The 20,701-nt window shown below is 41.5% G+C and overlaps 1 protein-coding gene across 3 annotated transcripts in view; it reads left to right on the top strand.

Annotated features, from left to right (window-relative positions):
* The first annotated feature begins 2,129 nt into the window (after window positions 1-2,129).
* Window positions 2,130-20,701, top strand: part of furinb (furin (paired basic amino acid cleaving enzyme) b) — a 68,915-nt gene continuing 50,343 nt past the window's right edge. Inside the window, exons 1-2 of one of the 3 annotated variants that reach the window (XM_035523872.1) lie at window positions 2,130-2,610; window positions 10,007-10,279. In XM_035523872.1, the coding sequence (XP_035379765.1) occupies window positions 10,103-10,279 (177 nt within the window). In that variant the 5' untranslated portion in view covers window positions 2,130-2,610; window positions 10,007-10,102. Of the gene's footprint in view, window positions 2,611-9,244; window positions 9,802-10,006; window positions 10,280-18,871; window positions 18,937-20,701 lie in introns of those variants that run through there. The other 2 variants (XM_035523873.1, XM_035523874.1) reach the window with 2 other exon arrangements.

Below are 20,701 nucleotides of genomic sequence, written 5' to 3'. Positions count from 1 at the left end.
CAAAGCCACAGTTCTATGTATTTTCCTGTTTAGTTCACCTTCAGGCAGATTGTGTTCTACATTGCAATTTCATCCATGGGCACAGCTTTGCTTTGAAAAGTGCAGGAGACAAGAATGGGGACCTGGTGTCGAATTCAATTCAGCTGCAATTGAAATTTGCATTCCCCTTAAGAAATCAAGTCCTAGTGCATGCGTGTTCACCGGGACTGAAAGGAAAAGGTTCACAAAAGGTTTTATGGTCATGTTTCTCAAACCTATCGGCATTGATCAATATAAAACGTGTGTATGGTGATTTAAATCATATTTAATACAGCAGTTTCTAGTCATTTTGATTAAAAATAATGTTTAGTTTCACAAAATGTCAGATACTGCATTTCTTATCTCAGCATCCTGTTTCATAAATTCCAAGCATGCAACGTTATTTTGAATATTAACTAGAAACATAATATGTTTTGTTTTAACATGTTATATAAAATATTTTCAGGGTACATTTCAAATAGTGGTGGGGACAAAATTTTAGATTTCAGAAAGTTGTGGGGACATGTCCCCATCGTCCATAACGTAAATTATGCCTGTAAAACATTTGGCAGGATGAGACACTAACGTATTTCTAATGAATCAACATCAACTGTCTAGAGTATCTGGAGCCCCATTTCTCAACATAACACCTCCACTTAGAACTATATAAAGAGTCAGTTTAGCCTAAAGAACATTAACCAATGCTACAGTATTTCCTCATATACTGCTGCTGTTTTCTCCATTGGCCAATCATACTTACTAAATATTTTTTCTTAATTAAGCTACATGTTGACAGTGTTTACGGCAAAGTTCACAAGGTAACTGAGAAAAACAGTAATGTAACACCCTTCACCCAAAATCTTATTCCAACACTGGCATCCATGTAACTTGAGATATTCAGATATTGGCAAATGAAATCAACGTTAACTGTAATGTAGTTCTGGAAGATTACATGCTAGGTAAGCTAAGGCACTCAAGACAGAGAGAGCCAGTGCAGGGCTCCTCTGTATACAAATCTGAATCCCCCCCAACTCTGCCACCCTCATGGGGTATAATCATTAAATGAGTATGAAAAATGTATATATTTAAGTTGTCTCTGGAGATTGACACCTATGATGGTACACGGGGTGTTTGGATGATGGTACAGTTAACAGGACAGCGGGAGACACAGCCTATGGTACTTTGAGCACTTGAGACAGGGTTGTTTACTGAGGACATAAATCACACTGGTTTGGAAAATGTGCTGGTAATATGCTAATACGAGCTTTTTCAAATTATACTGTCTGGAAGGGTGCTCGCATACCTTCTACAAGAAGGCTGGGATGGCATTCCATCATTGAATCCATTGAAGGAATTTTGTTTTCATTTTGACAGCTGACCTGGGTGTTGCCAGGACAAGAGAGCGCTTTCTTCCAAAATGTAGACTATTCCTGAAAGTTCTCATTAGACAAACATGAAACCATTGTAGTGATGATTTGGCAGTGATTTCTACCTACTTAAAAAACCTTGGCAAGCTGCCTTGAAGGTATACAAGCACCCTTCCAGATAGTAAATATGAAAAAGCTCATATTTGCATATTACCAGTACATTCTTCAAACCAGTGTTGTTTATGTCCTCAGTAAACAGCTTTGTCCCAAGTGCTCAAAACACCATAGGCTGTGTCTCTCTCGTTGTGGCCAGTTTGTCCAGCAAATTAGCTCCAACTGCCAGTAATACCGTTTATAAGGAGTTATGCCTCTTTATAATCCCGGTCATTAATTAATTGATGAGTGTTAATGTTTAGTGTGCGTTTATATTCTCCGCTGTGCTACATCAATGAAAAAACTTTCTTAGCCGAAATATAGTACAATTACATTTTTGCCAGAAGGGTACATCAGGCTGCCTAAAGCGACGATAAAATATGGAACTGCTCCGGAAAATACGGGACTTCCGGTCTCCCCAATTAACTACACCCCGTACATTAACGGTAACACGTAGCGTCCATCAGTGGAAGGCAGTTTATTTAGCGGGTTTAAGCGTTTGTCCTCAGACTGCAGGTGGCGTTAACGGCTAACAGACCGTAGACATGATCGCCCCATGACGTACTTCCTGGGATTTGTAGGCCATTTGTAATTACGAAGACTCGTACGGCTGCATTACCCAGTCTGTTATCTTTATTTCTAAAACACCGTGATGCATGTAACGTGGATATACGCGGGGCGCTTATGAAGGCTGCTTTGCATTAGATTAGAGACACGTCGCGTCTTAAGTTTGAAGTAGACTGTCCGTGCAGGACTACAGGAAAGGAAACACTATTGAAAGTTTCACCCGTCTGCGTGGTTGGCGACGTGAGCTCACGGGGTATTTTGAAACGCTATGTTGAGTTCAGGGTGTCGTAGAATGCGCTTTACGCAGGAAAAAGGCTTGCCATTTACGCGCTCAGGTGTGTGTCGCTCGGATGTGCGAGTGTGAAAAGCGGCATGTGAAACATGACTCCAAACCGGAATCCTCGGCTCTGAATAACGGAATGACAGCTTCGTTACTACTTGCTGTCGGCTCTAGTAGGAGAAGCAGTCTCTTTTTAAGGTGTGTGGACACACGCCAGTGATTAAGGTAATACCAAGTTTTTAAAACGTATGTGCAGAAGTATGCTCGTTGGCTTAAACCGTGAAAATATTACTGGAAGGACAGAATACAAGAATACGGCAGGATAACGATATTGTTATAACAACCGCGAATGCAGCGCAGGCTACAGTGACTGACAGTAGAACTATTGTTAGGGTTTATCTGTGACTACTTTGAATATTTTTTTAAAGGATACTGTAGTGTCTTTGTTTTGCTGTGGACGTGACGGTAACAAGTTGGGAGTTTGTAGCCTATCATTAAGCACTTCCTTTATAAGCATTTATTTATTTGTTTGCTTTCGCAATTGTGCATTTTGAAAAAAAAAATCGCTTTAAATTTGACTAGTCAAGACACAGACACAACAACAGATTGTAATGGCATGTTGGAGGACAAGAATGTCTTTAGTTCTCTTTTTAGCTGAACTCACATAAATTTGACTCTCGTCCTTCCGCAGGTTTTAATATTACATAAGGATAAGACTGGCTGCGTTCTCACATCTTTTGCACTCCTGCAAGTTAATTCTTCTTTGGCACGTCATTGACGTGTGTGTGTGTGTGTGTGTGTGTGTGTGTGTGTGTGTGTGTGTGTGTGTGTGTGTGTGTGTGTGTGTGTGTGTGTGCGCGTGCTGCGCGTGGAATTCTCTACAGCATATTGAGTGAGAACAATAAAAGCTCAGAGCTTTCCGCGGCGTATTTAAAATCTTTAGCTCAAAAGACAACCACGCTAAGAAACATTATAACATCTAATGTCACGGTATATAAAAGATAACGGGTTTCACCTCAACCAAGCAACATTCTTAGCTCTGAATATAACAAGCAAAAAGCTCATCACACCTGGAATTAAAAGAAATAATTAAATGTCCAGATCTTCGTTTAGGCAACTCTGGACCCCACATTCCATGTAGTAAAATGGGTTCCAGATGTATTCATAAAAAATAATTTAAAAAAATAGTGAATAGTCAAAAATAGTTCTGGGAGTTCAAAGAACTTTGGTTTATGGAACGCTTCAGCAGTATATTGGAAGGATGTTGAGGTCATAAGTAGAGTCATTAATATTTTTACTGTTTACACTTGGGCAACATGTCCAAGTAATGACTGTAGACATTAATACAGATCTAAAATGGGTCAAAGGTCATTGGCATGAAGAATTTTTAAAGTTCTAAACCGTTTCAGTACATTTTATGTTATGAAATGATACCACAGTAATGCAGCGTATGAATAAACCACACATTTGATGTCAAGCAAAAGGATCTTACAAATGGCTTTTGTTATGGCTTTACAGTTCTTTACAATGTTTTTCACACTCGTCTCAATACCGTGTCCACTTCTTCAAAACTCTTCACACAATGTGCTTTTGAAACGTGTACCTCAGCAGATCAGTTTGACGTTTGGTGCAAAATGCACTTCGGACACCAAAACACTTCATATTTTATCCAAAAGTGACTCATGATGCCAAAATGATAACATATGTGTTCTCCAACAAGACTGCATTGTCACCTCAATGTACAATTAACTTCAAAACGCGAACAACTTGTAACACTGCAAAATACATAGACTGCGTGTTTCTTGTTCCTCTGTTTTTGCATCCACAAATATCTGAAGCTAAATAAACTTCTAATCTGCTGTCTTACCTCTCACAGTAGATGTCATGACTTAGTGTGTTACAGTAAACTGCAAATAATTGAATGTTTTACTGTATCAGAAACGCAGAATACAATACTTACTGTAAAATGTAAAGAAATATATGATAAAATAGCATCACAAAGGCCACAGTATTCTTCAGGAGGTTTACAGCATTTTGCCATTTGTTCTCAAAGTGCATTATACTGTAGTTCAGAAAACAAAAATAAACACGATCAAATAAAACAAATAAAGTAATACCAAATCAACTGCAACGTTCCGAACACAAACACAGGCCAAGTCGCATGCAGTATGGTGAATGCAGTTTATTAGAGAACACGTGTAGTCCACAGATGTAATCCAAAGTACAAGCCAAGGTCATGGATCCAGAAAAGCAATCAACGAAGCAAACCAAAACGGACAGGGAACAGGCAAAGAGGTTAATCCGAAAAACATGCGGAGACCCAATAAACCAGAATACACAGACACTATCACAAATGCCTCAGAAACATAACATGAGTTGACGAGACTTCGCAAAGACGAACTAAACACATGGGGCTTATATACAGAGACTAACGAGGACAAACAAGATACAGGTTATAGCAATAACAGGTGTAGATACTAACCAGGGGGCAGAACCGACAGAAACCAAAACAAGGACGCATGAGTAAACAAAACCAGGGAGTAAACAAACAGGTAGCATTGCTGTGGGAACGGTGACACCGGGGGGCGAACGTGACATCAATATTTTCACAATATACAGTAATTCTCAATATTTGTCTGCCTATCAGTATCAGAAGTCTACTGTTGGCCTGGTCCATCCATACTATCCACTGCATTTGGCCATAGATTTTAAACATATTTTCCCTCTATATATACACATTTCAAGTATGACCACTTTTGTATCAATGGTAACCAGGCTGCAAAAAAACCTGAATTAACTTTCTGCTAAAATCAGAAAGTTTATTCTGTATTACGTATTTCACGTGTATATTTTCTTTTGTCTGTCAAAATGCAATATAGTTCCATCCACAGTGCGTTTTGGGGGGGGGTTTGAACTGAAAGTTTGAATATAGCATCTAAATGCAAAATTTGCTGTAGTTGTACAGACTTTTCTGAGAGGTATTCATGAATCTTGGAACAAGTGGTGATTGAATGCCTTTTGCATCAAAGCAATGCAAAAGTATAGACAGTGTAGTTCACATAGTCTATCAATATGGTGAATGTGTTAAGTGTTTTGAAAAAGTGAACATGTGTGAAAACAATTGTAAAAAAAAAAACAAAAAAACTGCTATATCCACAGAGACACTATTATAATTCCCAACAGAAATATGTGATACTTTTTATGTTACATCATGCAGACCTGGCTCACTTTCCCCTCTGCCCACCCCAGCAAACTAAATAATAGCTTCCAACATCTGAACAGTCATGTGTCAGATTAAAAAATCCCATCAGTATGTCTTATTCATACCATATTGCCTGCAATTGTCGTTGGAAGTACTTCATATAACTTCATGTTTTTGTTTGGTGAAGAGAACTGAAATATCTGATAGAGCACTATGGAAGGTGTGAAAATCTTTTTCAAAGTGCAAATATATCAAACAATGCTAGCTTTTTAGCACTGAAAGTCATCCCATTGCCTGTCAGTTCTGGTCAGTCGTCATGGGTATTACCAGCATGTCAGCATATGTCTCACAGGCCTATGGTACAGACACTACTGATTTATAAATAACTCTTGATCCTTGGAAAAAAAAGAATGGACATTTGTGAGGACAAGTGATGTGTGTGTATGTGTGTACAGATGGCAAACACAGAATCTGATGTGTTTCTGGAGGAAGAAGAGAGAGAGAGAAAGAAAGAAAGAAAGAAATAGAATACTTCACTTGTCCCTTCATGCAGAATGTGTGTTTGTGTGTGTGTCTGGGGCTTAATGAGTCTCCATGCTCCACAGGTCGTGCACTGATGAAGTAAGTGTAGGTCATTAAGGCTACGTGTAGCAGCGTCTGAAGTTACTAAGCAGTGATAATTACTGTTTCTTTCTTCCCCAGAAGACCAGTCTCACTGTCAAAGCCTGCAATCTTTTTTCCTCTCTTTGGCCTGTATACTTTGTAATTATCCATTCAGGCAATAGGTCTCATCTGTGACTGTAGCAGACCTGTGCCCCTAAAATACTCCTGCATCCTGAAGAGAAAGCGACTTAAACTTCAGACAGGTGGGATTTAAAGCACGGCTGCCACTGAAAATATGGATTTGGTTTGACTTCTGTTCATCTCAGAATATAGTCGTACCTTGAGATTAATGTAAATTAATATGAGAGTGGCTTCCAGCCTGGAGCCGTTAAACACTCAGTAGGAGTTGAATAGAAATCCAGAGTAATTGAACAGCTCTCTTCTGTAATGTTCAGTTAGAAGACTGATATCCCATCATTTGGATCACTCCTGCATGGTGATATTTACGGCCTTGGGCGCACGATTGCTCACAACATATTAGTGGTGTTCCTAATGCTCCTTGTTGGCTCAGTTAGGGCCATGCAGAGGCGGCAGGGAGATTGATTTTCCAAGCCGCTCTGCCACCTTGGGCTTGTTGCGTAACCTGTAGCTTCGCCCCGAAAGCCACACGAGCCCGTGCATCAAGATATTGAAACGCAGAGGTCCGAGAGCCTCAGCCGCCTTTGTGTGACAAAAAAGCAGTTGGTGCTTTTTTGTAGAACTGAGCTGTTCAGGGTTTTTTGGAGCTGCTGTATTTTTTTCCTGTTTGAACAGTAGACTGCATCAAAGAGTTCTTGGTAAAAACAGTAGAGATCTAACCTAGACGAGGAGCTTTTGTAGCCTCTTGATGTAGTACCTTAAAGGGATGAGTGACGCATCAAGGATGTGTTTCTCGGCAATGATTAGCCCTTACACGGTACCAGTACGTATTACCAAGTCCCACATCTACCCATTTTCTGTCGATATGCGAGGCAAAAACAGTGACGGTTTTAGCTTCTTCTTCTTTTTATATCACAGTTTTGTGCAAGCACTGTGTATGGTTATGTCGTGTTCTTTGTCATCTATGTAAAACTAAAATATTCTCCAGCTTCAAAATATTGCATAAGATGATGGAAAGCATTGTATAAGACATTTCATAAGGCAGTGTAACTTCACTTAAAAGTATTAGTACTGTTCACTGTCAGAAATAAAACATTTAGTAGGGAAGATTTCTATTAGGTGTATAATAAGATGGTGTGCTTGCTTACGCTTGTCATTTACTGTGTTGTCATCTGCCATTGCACGTTTCTTAATGCAGCATACTTGTCTCAGTTAGTGTCATGATGTTGCCTGTTTCTGATTTTAAAGTGATATACATAGTTGTGCATCTGTAACTTTCTGCACAGCTTTCTATAAACATAACCTGTATCTTGGGGGTTGGAATACAAATGAGCTTCTGATGAATCTAGCCTGTAATGGGGAGAATATGGAGGCTGTGTTTACATGAGCTCATTGTTAATGTACTGTGCATTTTAATGTGCTAATGTTCCCCACCAGAACCAAGTATTTCACTAGGGCAACAGGTCATTAGTCTGCAGTGCGTTTCTAGCACAATTGTTCCATAACCCATTGGGCCATTCTGCAGACTTGGACATGCTTTGTTTATCTCTCCCGGTGTCTTGAATGTCTTGGCTTCATGCTAAGTTCAAGGGCAAACTTGACATAACAAATGAATTATTCATTAAATGCATTCCGACATGTATAATGCATAATGGTTAATGATGATATGAAATGTTACAAAGTTGCATTGTTACATTGTTCAACTCACTTTATGGATTCCTAGAGAATGTTTCATTCAAAAATACTAATTCAATTACTCCAGCTTCTTATTTCACCCTTTTAGGATTTCATTCTTTAATTGTACTAGTTCCAGAAAATAAAATGTACTTTTTCTTTCCTGCGTCGAGTGGTTTTCTCCTCTCCCTCTATTTATTTTTGCTTTTGCTTCTGTAGTGGGTCGTTTTGTAAGAGAAGATTGTTTGTGCTCCGTCTTTCAGAGACTACTGTGAAGCTCGAGATCTCACTTCCTCCACCTTTCCCATTTCTCCGCTTCTCTTCCTCGTCATTCGCTCTCTCTCTCCCTCTCTGTCTCTCTTCCTCTGTCCTTACAGTATTTGGAAGCTCTTCTAGAGTTGTACTGACAGGCAGGTACTCTGCTTTCCCTTCCAGCTCACTGCACTGTGCCAAGCCTTAATGAGCGCAGCAATTCAGATTTAGATGTGATGGCTTGTTTGTTTTCTCGCTGTTCCAGTGTCCTGCAGCCTTACTGTGTGCTATAGTATTCACTGGCTGATTCCAACCATATAGTGCATATGTTTCAGAAATACTGCACTGGCTTGAAGTCAATGGCTAGTCATCTACTGTCAGTTCCACATACTAAACCTTCCTGCATTGGCTACAATTCCATAACAGCTATTTGGTCCTGATTATTGACAAATCTCCGATCATCATTTTGGACAATTATATTCCACCGGTTTAGAGCGGTTGTTCTAAACTGAGGGCAGTTTGAGCGGCGTTGGAAGAGGTAAGCACATGGGCACCTTGTTATGCAGGCTGTGTTGTCTGGCTGTGTTGTCATGTTGTAGAAAGTCTCTGGGGCGGTGGAACGGCCTTCAGGGGATCCGCTGAGCTTGTTCCATATTCAGCCTAAGCAGCACGGTATCTAAGCTGCTGCTGGAATCCAACAGCAGCCCATGTGTGGCGTGATCCATGTTTCCCTGAGAAGAAGAATAACCCAGGATGGCATAAAAAGAAGTAATGCAGGATGCTTTCATATGCCTGTTTCTGAAACCTGAAACCAATCCCAGGTTTCACTAGAACATGTATAGTTGATGGAGTCCTGAGCACCTGAGCATAGACCAGCCACAAATTTGTAGAAAGCTAGTTGCTGATGACTTTATGGTGTGAAGTGGCTGCAGATAACCTGTAATTACATTAGTCATGTTCATCTCACTGCTAATGCATGCAGTTCCCTCCAAAGAGCAGAATTAGTTTGCTATCATACAGCATATTATTTTCAGAGAAAATAGATACAAGAGATTTTGTGTGTTACTGTATAAAGAATGCCTGCATCACGATGACTGAAATCCAAACAACCGAGAGCAGGTACATAGTTCATTGACATTTAATTATTTATCATGTCTGCAATTAAATGTTAAATGTTCACATCTCTGCTGTGTTCCCAGAGTTCCTGCTCATTATGCCTGTCATTCTCCATTAGCTCTGCGATATCAAAGGATCAGCCTGGAACAGCCAGTGTAACACTTCCTGATCTTCCTGCATGATATTCAAACTGGGCATAATAGGCTATGACCTTCACAATATGATCGGATAGGCCAGAAATGCTAGGACTTTCCAGCATCTCCGAAAGTTTGTGCTCATGTAATTCCCTCCGTATACGCAACACAAAGAGATCGTTAAGTCTGGCTCTTTGACTCTGGCCTACTTGAACACCTTGTTCCAGGCTCAAGCAGAAAGCAAGGTCACATTCACTCTTGCTCAGCCTTATTCTTGCAGCTCAACTTTTCTCACAGGTCAGCTTTGCTCAAGTATAAATAGAACAGGACTGAGTGAAAAAAATTGTTTGTGTGCTGGTGGCCCCATTGGGATTATGATCTTATAGTCTTATAGAACCAGCTATATTTGTCCATCAGTGCTGTATAAAAGGAGCATGTCTCTCTTTCTCTCTCTCTCTGTCTCTGTGTGTAATTAGGCGCTATTCCGTTTCATCTTCTGCAGGGCTCGGCAGCGCTCTACGTGGCTGATGCGGTCCACAGGGCTGGGCGGGTTCTTGCAGCAGTAGACCAGTGTTGGAAGCTGCTCGCACTGCTCTGGATGGAGGTCTACTGGGTCCTGCTGCCGCTCTGGACCAGCCTGCTCCTCCTGAGCACAGTGGTGTGGTCCACGTTCACCGGTGGCATCTACACCAACTCCTGGGCTGTTCAAATCCACGGGGGGGAGGAAGCAGCCCAGCGCGTCGCCCGCAAGCACAACTTCGTCAACCATGGCAATGTGAGTGGGAACTTTTCACTGTCCAGTCAAATGAAATTCTGAAAAGAGATAGCAAGATCTCTGTGAGGACCTGCTGCTCTGGAGATGTGTAGCAGCTCAGTCTTGCTGAGATTCAGTGTCAGGTGGCTGGCTGCCATTCATGATGAGACGTCAGTCAAACAAGCTGAGATGCTGCTAGAAACCTGTCAGAAGGTGGAAAGGATGGGTTAGTTGGGTATCATCAGCATAGCAATGGTGAGAGAGTCTATGGAAGGAGATTATATCACAGAAGGACTGATTATAGAGATAAAAGAGAAGAGGACCCAGAACTGAGCCTTGTGGGACACCCATAGAGAGTCTACATGGACAGGATGTTGATCCTGTAAATGATACCTGATGAGTTGAAAGCTGTGACAGTTTAAAGCCATTGTCTATTGTAGAATGCTCTAGATAGGACTGGATTGCTGGATAATCCCAAATCAGAAAACACAAGCACACTGATTTCTATAGCAGATCGCCTGACAATTTTTCAGTGTAGGATCTAGCCTCGTAACTGCTAGTTACACCCCAAACCAAAACCACGCGTGAAACCAATAATGAGTGCTAAGTACTGCTAGGTTCATCAAACCAACCTAGAGAGCTAAAAGTTATAAGCAAAAGTATATGCAACTCAAAACCTACCTTATAAAACAGAGGATAATACCAAGTCTGAAACACAAGCAGTCTTCACTTGCTACAGGGCGGGAATCTTAGATCACAGACCATACACCAATACTAAGTTAGAAGAAGGAGATGAAGCTGCTATTTTTGTGTGTGTGTGTGTGTGTGTGTGTGTGTGTGTGTGTGTGTGTGTGTGTGTGTGTGTGTGTGTGTGTGTGGTTTCTTGCCAGTTTCGTCATTCCAGTTTTTGGATCTAAAATCAACCAAAACTGCAGAAGAAAGAAGCTAATTTAAAATTTGCATATGTTAGTTTTCTTAATATGACATGTTAAATTATATCACATACAATAATTAGAAGCAAATTTCAATTTTAATTCCACCTAGGTTGCAGAGTATCTAGAATTAAAGAGCTGAAATATTCTGATTACTGTTTGCAAGGGTAAGGGTGAATCAGGCTTCATGACAGTTGAAAACTATTGTCCATTTTAGAGACACAAAATTAGTGCGTTTAGACCACAGCCCAATGTAATGTCTATTTGAATAGCCCATATTGTTTTCCCCTTTGCTATTTAGTAAACCCCTAACATAAATTGTGGTAAATTGTGTGAATTATGTGGTCTATTACCTGAGAAAAAGCAAACAAGAGTCATTAGTTTTTCCCAAAATGATCGCAGCCATTTACCATCATACAACAACTATTGGTTGCTTTTATTGTCTACAATCTGGAAATTTGTCTTTGGCTGCTAATGTCATTAAAATATTCAAAACAGTTAACAAGATATATAGCATACCTGATGATAAAAATATACAACCATCCAAACACTGAATCATTTGCACACCTTAAGAATTTATGATTTCCACTGCATTTGGTATGAATGACCTCCTGTAAATATTCTCGGTAGCCCTCGGCATCCTGTATTGCCTGCCTGATGGAGGCTGCGCAACACTGTGGATAAAGGGGTTGGTGTGCATCCACTGACATTTTACTGCCTTCTTCTAAGTGCAGTCCCTGTAGAAATCCATACGTTGGGTTTGGCCTCTTCCTACTAATTTACTGCAGGCAATAACAGTTCTGCTTCATGCAGATTTGCACGTACTCACATATCTGCAACTTATTATATAATGTCCCTGTTCCTTCTAATGCACTAAGCTATTATTTAAACTTATTTACTTAATTCAAAAAACAGAAAGCTTGCCCTTATCTGTTTACTGTTTTTCTCTCACTCTTTCTAAATACAAAGGCTGTTAATATTCTTATTTTTGGCTATATAAACAAATGTTCAATGCCTTTATATTTAAAGTTGGTATTCTACTTGCATTCCCCACGAACATTTTAGCCCCCCACACATGTGATGGATTGGCCTGCTGGGTGTGTGGATGTGTGTGGATGTGTGAGTGCACATACATGAGAGAGAGGTGAGTTGTTAACAATCCCAGCATAATCTTTTCATCATTATTATTATTATTATTATTGGCTACTTAGGAAACGATGTTTTGTGGCTGTTTAAATCTGGCTTCTTTCAAGTCAGTGTTTTATTTTTACTTCGTGTGAATATTTTGTCAGTGTGCAACATGACCACTCACACACACATTTGTTCTTATTTGGGGTGTGAGTGTGTGTAGCATGTGTGCATCCATGTGTGTAATTGCACACACGTTCAAGAGAGAAGGAGGCAGTCTACTTCACTCAGTTTTATCTGAAATAGACTATATACAACGGCACACGTACAAATCCCCTCATTCCTGAAAGGTTCGCAGCGTGCATGAGCAACTCTTCCCCTACATTTAGCGTTTAAGTGATAAAGACACAGAAACGTCAGACTTTCAGCTTATCTCTGTTTCTGTTATCTAAAGGAGAACACCACTTCCATTATTTCTCGCTTGTGTCCTTCCGTGTTCTTCTTCCTGTCATTAGTTGGCATTAATGGCAGCGTGTTTTGCAGCTGGAGTCCAATCTGGCTGGAAAAATGTTTTTTTTTTTTTTTTTATCCGATTAAGCCCACATGCAGCGCTGTGTGGAGTTTGGGAATAGCATGTGTGTGGGAGGATAGGGGTACAAGGACCTGGCACAGCCAGAAACACTTCTTACTGCTGACTTACTGTACAGCTTCCCAGAATCCTCCACACTCCACCCGAGTGGCTCACTCCTCACCACTGTAGTCTGGGAGATATCCACCCAAAACTAGCTGCAGACCTCTTCACCTCTGTTTGCTTGCTTGCTTGTTTATATGTATTTTCTTCTCTTTCTTTCTTTCTTTCTTTCTTTTCATTTTGCTCCTTTAATGGACAGAACCCAGTATATAATTTGTCTCCGTTACAGCTGACGCAGATACGGATGTTTTGATGCTTACTGAGCAACTCTGTGTTTCACAACAGGAGACATACCAGGAAAGGACTCGTATTTGCACATGGAGATGAAGGTTTATACTGTTTGTTCTGTCTTGAAATGCAGACAGGCACAAAGGAAAGGCTGCTACAAGTACTCGTGTGTGCACGCGCACACACACACACACACACACACACACACACACACACACACACAAGCAAGCACACAGAAAATGTGCGACAAAACATGACAAACATAAAATAACAAAACACAAAGGATACGCACATAACTAGCACAGGCAGTGGAGACCCCTGAGGAGTGGTCGTAATGAATACTGACCGTCCAGATGATGGGAGCAAAGAAGAAGGGAATGAGTGAGTGCTCCACCCAGGTAGAAGGAGCGAGAGAACGCACAGCACGAAACAGTCAAGGGCAAAGAGATGCGTGGAGGAATAAGGAGGAGACTGTGGACAAACCAGTGGTGGCAACATGATGGCTATTTTTTACAGAAGTCCTTATGCCTAATAGTAGAAGCATTTATGATCTGCGCCATGATTTGTTCTGGTCCCATTTTTATTTATTTATTTTTTTGGTCCTGAATGATTCTTGTTATTGGTTTTATGACAGTACCCACAATTTTCCAGGTATTCTGAAATTAGAAGCATGCTAATTTCACATGTGTATTGTGCATTTCTCCATAAAAAAATGCCCACCTTAACACACAGAGAGAGAGAGACTGGATAAACAGCCCATACTTTTACACATTTTCTTTACACAATTTCTCTGGTATGTGTTGAGGCGTAAGTGTAGGAGGTGTGTACACACACACACACACTCGTGTGGCAGGGGAGTAGGGGCTGTTGGTAGGTGTGTACAACTTGCCTGTATTTTCTCCTGCTGAAATTAGTGAAGCACAAGGGGTGTGCTGCCCCAGACTGGCTATTGATTTGCCACCAACATTAATCAGTCGATCAAAAAAACAGGCCAATCTGTGTGAAATATGGTAGATGTCTTCCTTTCATAATTCATCTCAACCACTGCTCCTTGAAGAATCCGTCTGCTCAAAGATGAATTTCCCTGAGCCATATGGCAGCAACTTGCTCTCCTTCTCAGAGCCTCAGCAGATCTTCATCTCTTCTAACAGAGCAGCACTACAGACTAATGTGGAGCACTGTCTCTGCTGCACTGTGCTGCAGGCCACTAACAGCAGTCCTCCGAAAAGACATTAGCACCGCAAATGACATCACTGAACCAAAAATCTGATTACTTAGAGAAGTAGGGAGAGAGAGAGAGGGAGAGAGAAAAGTAGGGAGAGAGAGAGAGAGAGAAGCATACCAGGAAAAGGTAGAAAGTGCAGAGCTATAGAGATTGTTCTTGAAATGGATGACTGGATGGATTTAGCACTGGAAATATGTGAAAGAGCAAGTGATTGATCGACGGAGAGAAGAGAACCAATGAAAGAAAAGCTGGGCCAGCACGAGAGGCGGAGTGAACACTGCCGTGGGCCTGACAGCCGTGCATGGCCTTCTCTTCCATGTCATCCATGAAGGAATGGAATTGGAAACCACGGTTCTTCTCCTGCATTCTGCCTCTTTTTTAACATGGTGATTTAGATGCTGTGCCATGCTGCCACCTCCTTCTGGTAGCACTTAACAGCAGCAAACAAGACTAGATTTATATATATTTATATTCCCTTATTGTTATTTGCACCTTATAGACTATTAATATAACATGTTTATGTTATTTTTGCTTCTAGGTTTAAGATAGAGGAGAGGAAAATCTTTTTTTTAAATTATTTTCTGTTATTATGTGTTCAGTTATTATATGTTATTAATGTAAATAAATGTCAGAGGGCTAGTGGATCTAGACAGGACACAGGAAAAGCCATGCAGAACAGAAGTGCTCTGAAGTTCTCTGATTCAGATTTGAGTCTGAGCTGGGTGATGTGCCATCTATGGCCTATTCTGATTGAGAAAGAAGAAAAACAGGTTGACTCTCTTCTCTGTTGCTTAGCGACATAGCAGTCAATCAGGCATCCACATGGCCATGTGTGACGAGTGCATTGTGGTGCCCAGCAAGGCTGCATGGTTATTAGTTCAAACAGATGCGGTGGGGGGCTTCACTCACGACGGAAGTTTGTCGCTCACATTCCCAAATTCCTAGAACTATGACGTGATAATGTGATATTGGAGCAAATAAGGAATTTAATTAAGTATTATTTGAACTGAACTGATTAAAAACATTTCTAAAAATATTATTCCTTTTTTTTCTCTTTTTTTTGACTTGGGGAGCCAAAAAGGTCAGCTCAGTGGATGAGTCATGGTGGTCAGACGTAATGGAGGCTGAGCAAGGTTTATTCCTCTCCAAAACCTTTGTCAAACAACAATGGGGAACAGAGATGTGGAAAGCATTTACTCAAGGACATAATTTAACCATCATGTTCCCGTGAGTGAGTGCACTGAGGTGTCATTCCGGCAGGTGCCGAGGATGGTGAGGCAGGGTACATAGCGGTCCGAGTGGGAGAGAGGTGGGTTTAAATGTCATATTTCCAGGACTGCCACCCTCTCAACCCAGTGCGTTTATCTCACTGGCGCCTGAGAGCAGAGCAGTGAGGGAGTTGGACTGACTCATGCAGGCACAGGGAATATTTAATGTCACTGAACAGGTGAACCCAGCATGTGAGATCTTTTAATTTGGGCCTGTGCCTAGCATGTGTTAGCAGGGTTTTTTCCCCCGTTTTTTTCTTGAGGCATGCAGGAGACAAATACTGAACAACTGGAGTTTTTATTGAAGGAAGTTTCTGTATCAATAATCATGTTATTTAAAAATTGGTGTATTTTGCTAAATTTTAATTAAAATTTTAGAGATTCAACCTTGTACACAGAGTTTCCAGAGAAATTTTGAAGCACTTGCTTGCACAGCTGATGAAGGACCTCGCTTAAATCATTTTTTTTTATTTGTGCAAAACACAAAAAATGCAAAACACTTGGTTCAAAAGGCTGACATTTGAAGAACAAGCCTTTGTGGTCAAATTCTGAGAATGTACAAATGTATAAATTCTGCAGCAGGTGCGGTTGTTCACTGTTGAGGGTGTGCAGTTCAAGGTAGTTCTTGCCGTTGGAAGACTCATCACTGTCTTTGAGACACTGCAATGCTGTCGTCTACAAAGTTGCTGAGTTTAGCCAAGGTGAGGACGGAGATGCACTGGTGTACGGTGAATACAGGTTTGGTCAGATGGTGTTGCTGAGCACCTGTGCTTACTGACCATGCTCTGAAGCTGATGCAGGTGGCTCACTGAGATGAAGGAATCGTAGCATGCAGACAATCCGGGTGGACTGAATTGAAAATTAAGTCAACCCAGAGGACGTATTCAGTACTTCTGTCCAGGGGGTCCGGGATGTCATGAAGATCATGCTGAAGGCATTCCTCGCAGGATCAAACACACTGACCCTGTCTGTTTCTGCATCTTTTCAAATGTTTTGTGCTTTTAGGTTTTGTAAGCCCGGTCCTAAGTGATGAGGTGTGTGTGTGATGTGACAGCTAATGCAGTACTGGCAGAGGGGATGGGGGGCACTCTGGAGTAGAGACAAGCAAGTTGTGGTCCATGGGGGATGCTGCAGGAAACAGGGGCGAGGAAACAGGTGAAGGAGGAGGCCAAGTGATGAATAGTAGCTGAGGATTAGAGGGGAAGTGTGGCTTAGGTTATCAGCCCGGGGAGGGATGGTGCATGGGTTCAACCCGGCTGCTTCTTCTTCTGTAATTGGCGAGAGTGTTGGGGGGGCCACCATGGAGAGTGAGAGTGTTTGTTACCAGGTTGATTCTACAGTTGCACTTGTATTTGCCTTTACCTCACAACTGTTTTCTGAAATAGGCAGCCTTCCTCACAGAAAGCCGCGGAGCAGCATACTGTGCCAGTGTAGGTGTTCGAACAGTGCTCAGTGTTGTAGAAGACATCCAAGGCTGTACAGCCAAGCCGGTCCATCATCTGACTGTGGTGCATACTGGTTTGGCAGCTTTCAGACTCAGGGTGTAGCTGGGAACCATCTGTGTCGTCCCAAGATCGGGTTGTCCAATAGGAAAATGTGAAAAAGCATGAAAATCTGCAGTAAAAATGGGCAACTGTTGTGTTTTCTCATAAAAGCCAGCAGTCCAACTGTTTATACTTTGGTAGTTGGTTTCTAAAGGCCACAACGGACTAAGGTTCTTTGACTAACTAAGGTAGAATTGGGGTATCTAGTCTCTAGACTGAGCACATGTTTAGACAGTAGGCCCTCTGCTACCTCTTTGTCCACTTGAGGTGCAATGTAAACCCCTCCCAGGATAACAACTCAGAACTCACAGGGGAGTGAAGAGACTTGCAGCTAATGAATTGAGAGTCCAAGTGGAGCAAAATTTTGTTAAGACGGTCATGTCAGTGCACCACTTGTTCTTATTATATAGAACCCAATCTAAAAAAAGGACCATGTGCTTCCACCCGGCTGCTTAGATCGCTGCAAATAACCTGATGACTAGGCTCCATGGCACTGGGGCCAATCAGCACATCCTGCCAGGCTGCACTGAAGAAATAAGCAGCAATATAGACAGTCACTCTTGGATTTGGTCAGTAATTGTAGTTTGTCCATCTTTTCCTAAGAGAGTGAACACTAGAAAAGCAGTTTATGAAGCAGAGATACAAGTCCTCTCTTGTACCTCCTGTGCTGGACCCGCACTGTGTTTTCAGTCATAGTTTTGGCAGGATGGTGTAGATACTGGGGATTAGAGATATTTGGCAATTTATACCTGATACACATATGTTGTGAATATAGAAAATCCACATGGTAAATTGCAGATACAAACAAGCACCAAACCACTGTGGCTGATTAGAGAGAAACATTTAGGGGCAGACTCATGATGTTCTCTTTTTTCCCCTTGGCTGGTTGTCTTATCTCAGCAAAAACTTTACATGAGTGTCATACTGAATGTACTATTGGTCCTGATCGGCCACAGTCTGTTCCGGCAAACCACTCAGGCCAGTGGGCTTATTGATGTCCAGATTAAAGTGTCACATCCTCTTCTGTCCTCCATGTTTGCACCGCTCTGCCCAGAAGTTAACTGGACCTACTCCTCGAGGCCTTCACTGAGGATTCAAGCTAGGTGCAGCGCTGCTTCCTTAGGACAAGGTTTAGTCTCCCCTGAGTTAGCAACGTCCTCTGCTGACGTGGCTGCAGTTTAAGATGTATTTGTGAGATCCATTCCTCTTGTACTGTCACTCTGCAGAAGTGTGTATGCGTGTAACAAAAAGTGAGTGATGCAGTTGGTGCCTCTCAACTTCCTTTCATATCTGTGCACAAAAGCTCCCATGATTAGTTGCATCTTAGCACCCCACACTTGTCAAAGCCTCTTTGGAAAGGGGTTGCTATGGAGAAAATGGTGCCTGTTTTATTTTTGGCTGATTGTATCAGGTGCAGTGCTTGATGTGATTGCAGGGCCTTTTGTCTGTTTTGGTTCAGGCACTTAGGCTACTGGAATGAGTAGAAACAGCATTGGCTCACCAACAAGCACTATTGCTGCCCACATCTGAAGTAGTCTTCCACTGCAGATGGTTCTGTGCTGCTGTTCAGTGACACAAATTTCCCATTTGTCAGCAGATCACGTCAGCTGTGACACTGTGTGAGCGATGAACCAGACTGTTCCCAAGAGCCTTGAATTTGAGGTGTGTAATAACATGTCAAAAGCTGATACAGGCACACTACTTGAATTAAGTCAAGATATTGTTATGCAAAATCAAAACGTAATGTAGCTTTGAATATGTGAGACAACTAGAGGATTTGAAATTCTGTAGAAAACTATACCATGGCTTTATCACTGCAGACAGACATTAATTTACAAATTTCGCTATGATGCCAGTGATACGTGCGTTGCTGAATGTTCCTAAAATGTTAGGTTCTGTGTAGCTGGGCAGCCCATTGCGAGTGGTACTAAATTCCCACACAGTACGGTTTGGAAGCTGGGATAGCTCATGTTGATTGTTTTTATAAAGAGTATTACCTCTGATTTGGAAACTTTTCCTTCAATATTTTATTGTATAAGTGATACATTTATGATATGTTGATCATTTGGTCAGGTAAATTAAGTGTGTAGATAAGATTGTTACTCTTGTTTCCTGAGAAAGTAATTTGCTTTAAGTGATATAGCTCAAATACATTCTGTCCTATAGAAGCTCCTGACCTTACACAGGAGTTCCAAAGTTCATTAAAATGAAGAATGAGTGAAGGAAAATTAATCATTTTAAAAAGATGGCATGACTGGAATGGCTAACGTTTTATAATCTTGAGAAGTCCTTGGTACAAAACTCCAAAAAGACAAAAGTTTCACTCTAAGGTATCATTAAATATGTTAGCCCAGAACTGGGACCTGAGGGAGACAGGGTTATATTGGGAGCTCCACCAGAGCACTGAGAACATGTGTTAGTGAGCACCACCATGGCATGAGGAAGATGAATAGAGCCATACTCTTGGACACTGCTCATGATCTAAGCCTTATGAGGTATACAGGGATTTAGAAAGGTGGAAAAACCTTATAGAAACCACAGTGTTTTTCTTTTCAACTTTTTTATCCCTGCACTTTGCAATGGATTTTGTCTTTTCACATTCTATAGGACATGCATATTCTATAAGACATGCACAATAAAGCTCATCCCCGCACCCAGACATCTAGCTAGATTATCCAGTCTTGTTGTGCACAGCTCTCTACTGTTCCTGCTGTCTTTTCTACCTCGCTGCATCTTCTAACTCTCTCCTCTCTTTCTCTCTCACTTTTGCCTCACTCCCTGGGGGTCATTCCAACGCATGCCACATTCAAATCCTATGTCACGTCAAGATGCATGCAGACTACTGATCCTTAATGAGGTGCCGCGAGCGCCGCTTCTCCGGTCGCTGCAGCCAACAGCTACGGCGACGCTCCGCTTTTGGGAAAAGGCCAGGCAGCAGGCCAGCTTTACAGAAATTATTACTCAGATGCCACTGGAGAGGTAGAGGGGGTTTGACATGGACATCTTTCCTGCACAAGGGTTTTGAGGTGAACAAGGAATGCATACCGATGGGATCGTTGTGAGCTTTGTACCCTCCTTCACACACAAAAACACACAAAAAATTACTTACAACTCCTATGAAGATGTGTAAAAAAAAACAAAAAACAAAAAAAACAAGACACATAATCACACACACACACAAACACACACACACAACACAACAGACACACTCCGAAGCACATGCTTTCAAAAGAAAACCCTTTGCAATGGCTGATATTTGCGGAGTATAAACACGTTCACAATCATAGTTCTTACAGTTTTTCAGCTGGCATCTCCGTCCAGCAGCCCGTGAGGAGCCTCGTCACATCTCCAAACAGAGAGCTGGGACTTGAGAGCATAAAAAGCAACACACATTTGAGAGTCGCAGTGCACTGCCCCACCTCACCCC

The sequence above is a fragment of the Electrophorus electricus genome, chromosome 2 (assembly GCF_013358815.1).
Source record: "Electrophorus electricus isolate fEleEle1 chromosome 2, fEleEle1.pri, whole genome shotgun sequence".
NCBI lineage: Eukaryota > Metazoa > Chordata > Actinopteri > Gymnotiformes > Gymnotidae > Electrophorus > Electrophorus electricus.
Note: the sequence above shows the minus strand (reverse complement) of the source record. Positions and strands in the feature narration are given on the sequence as shown.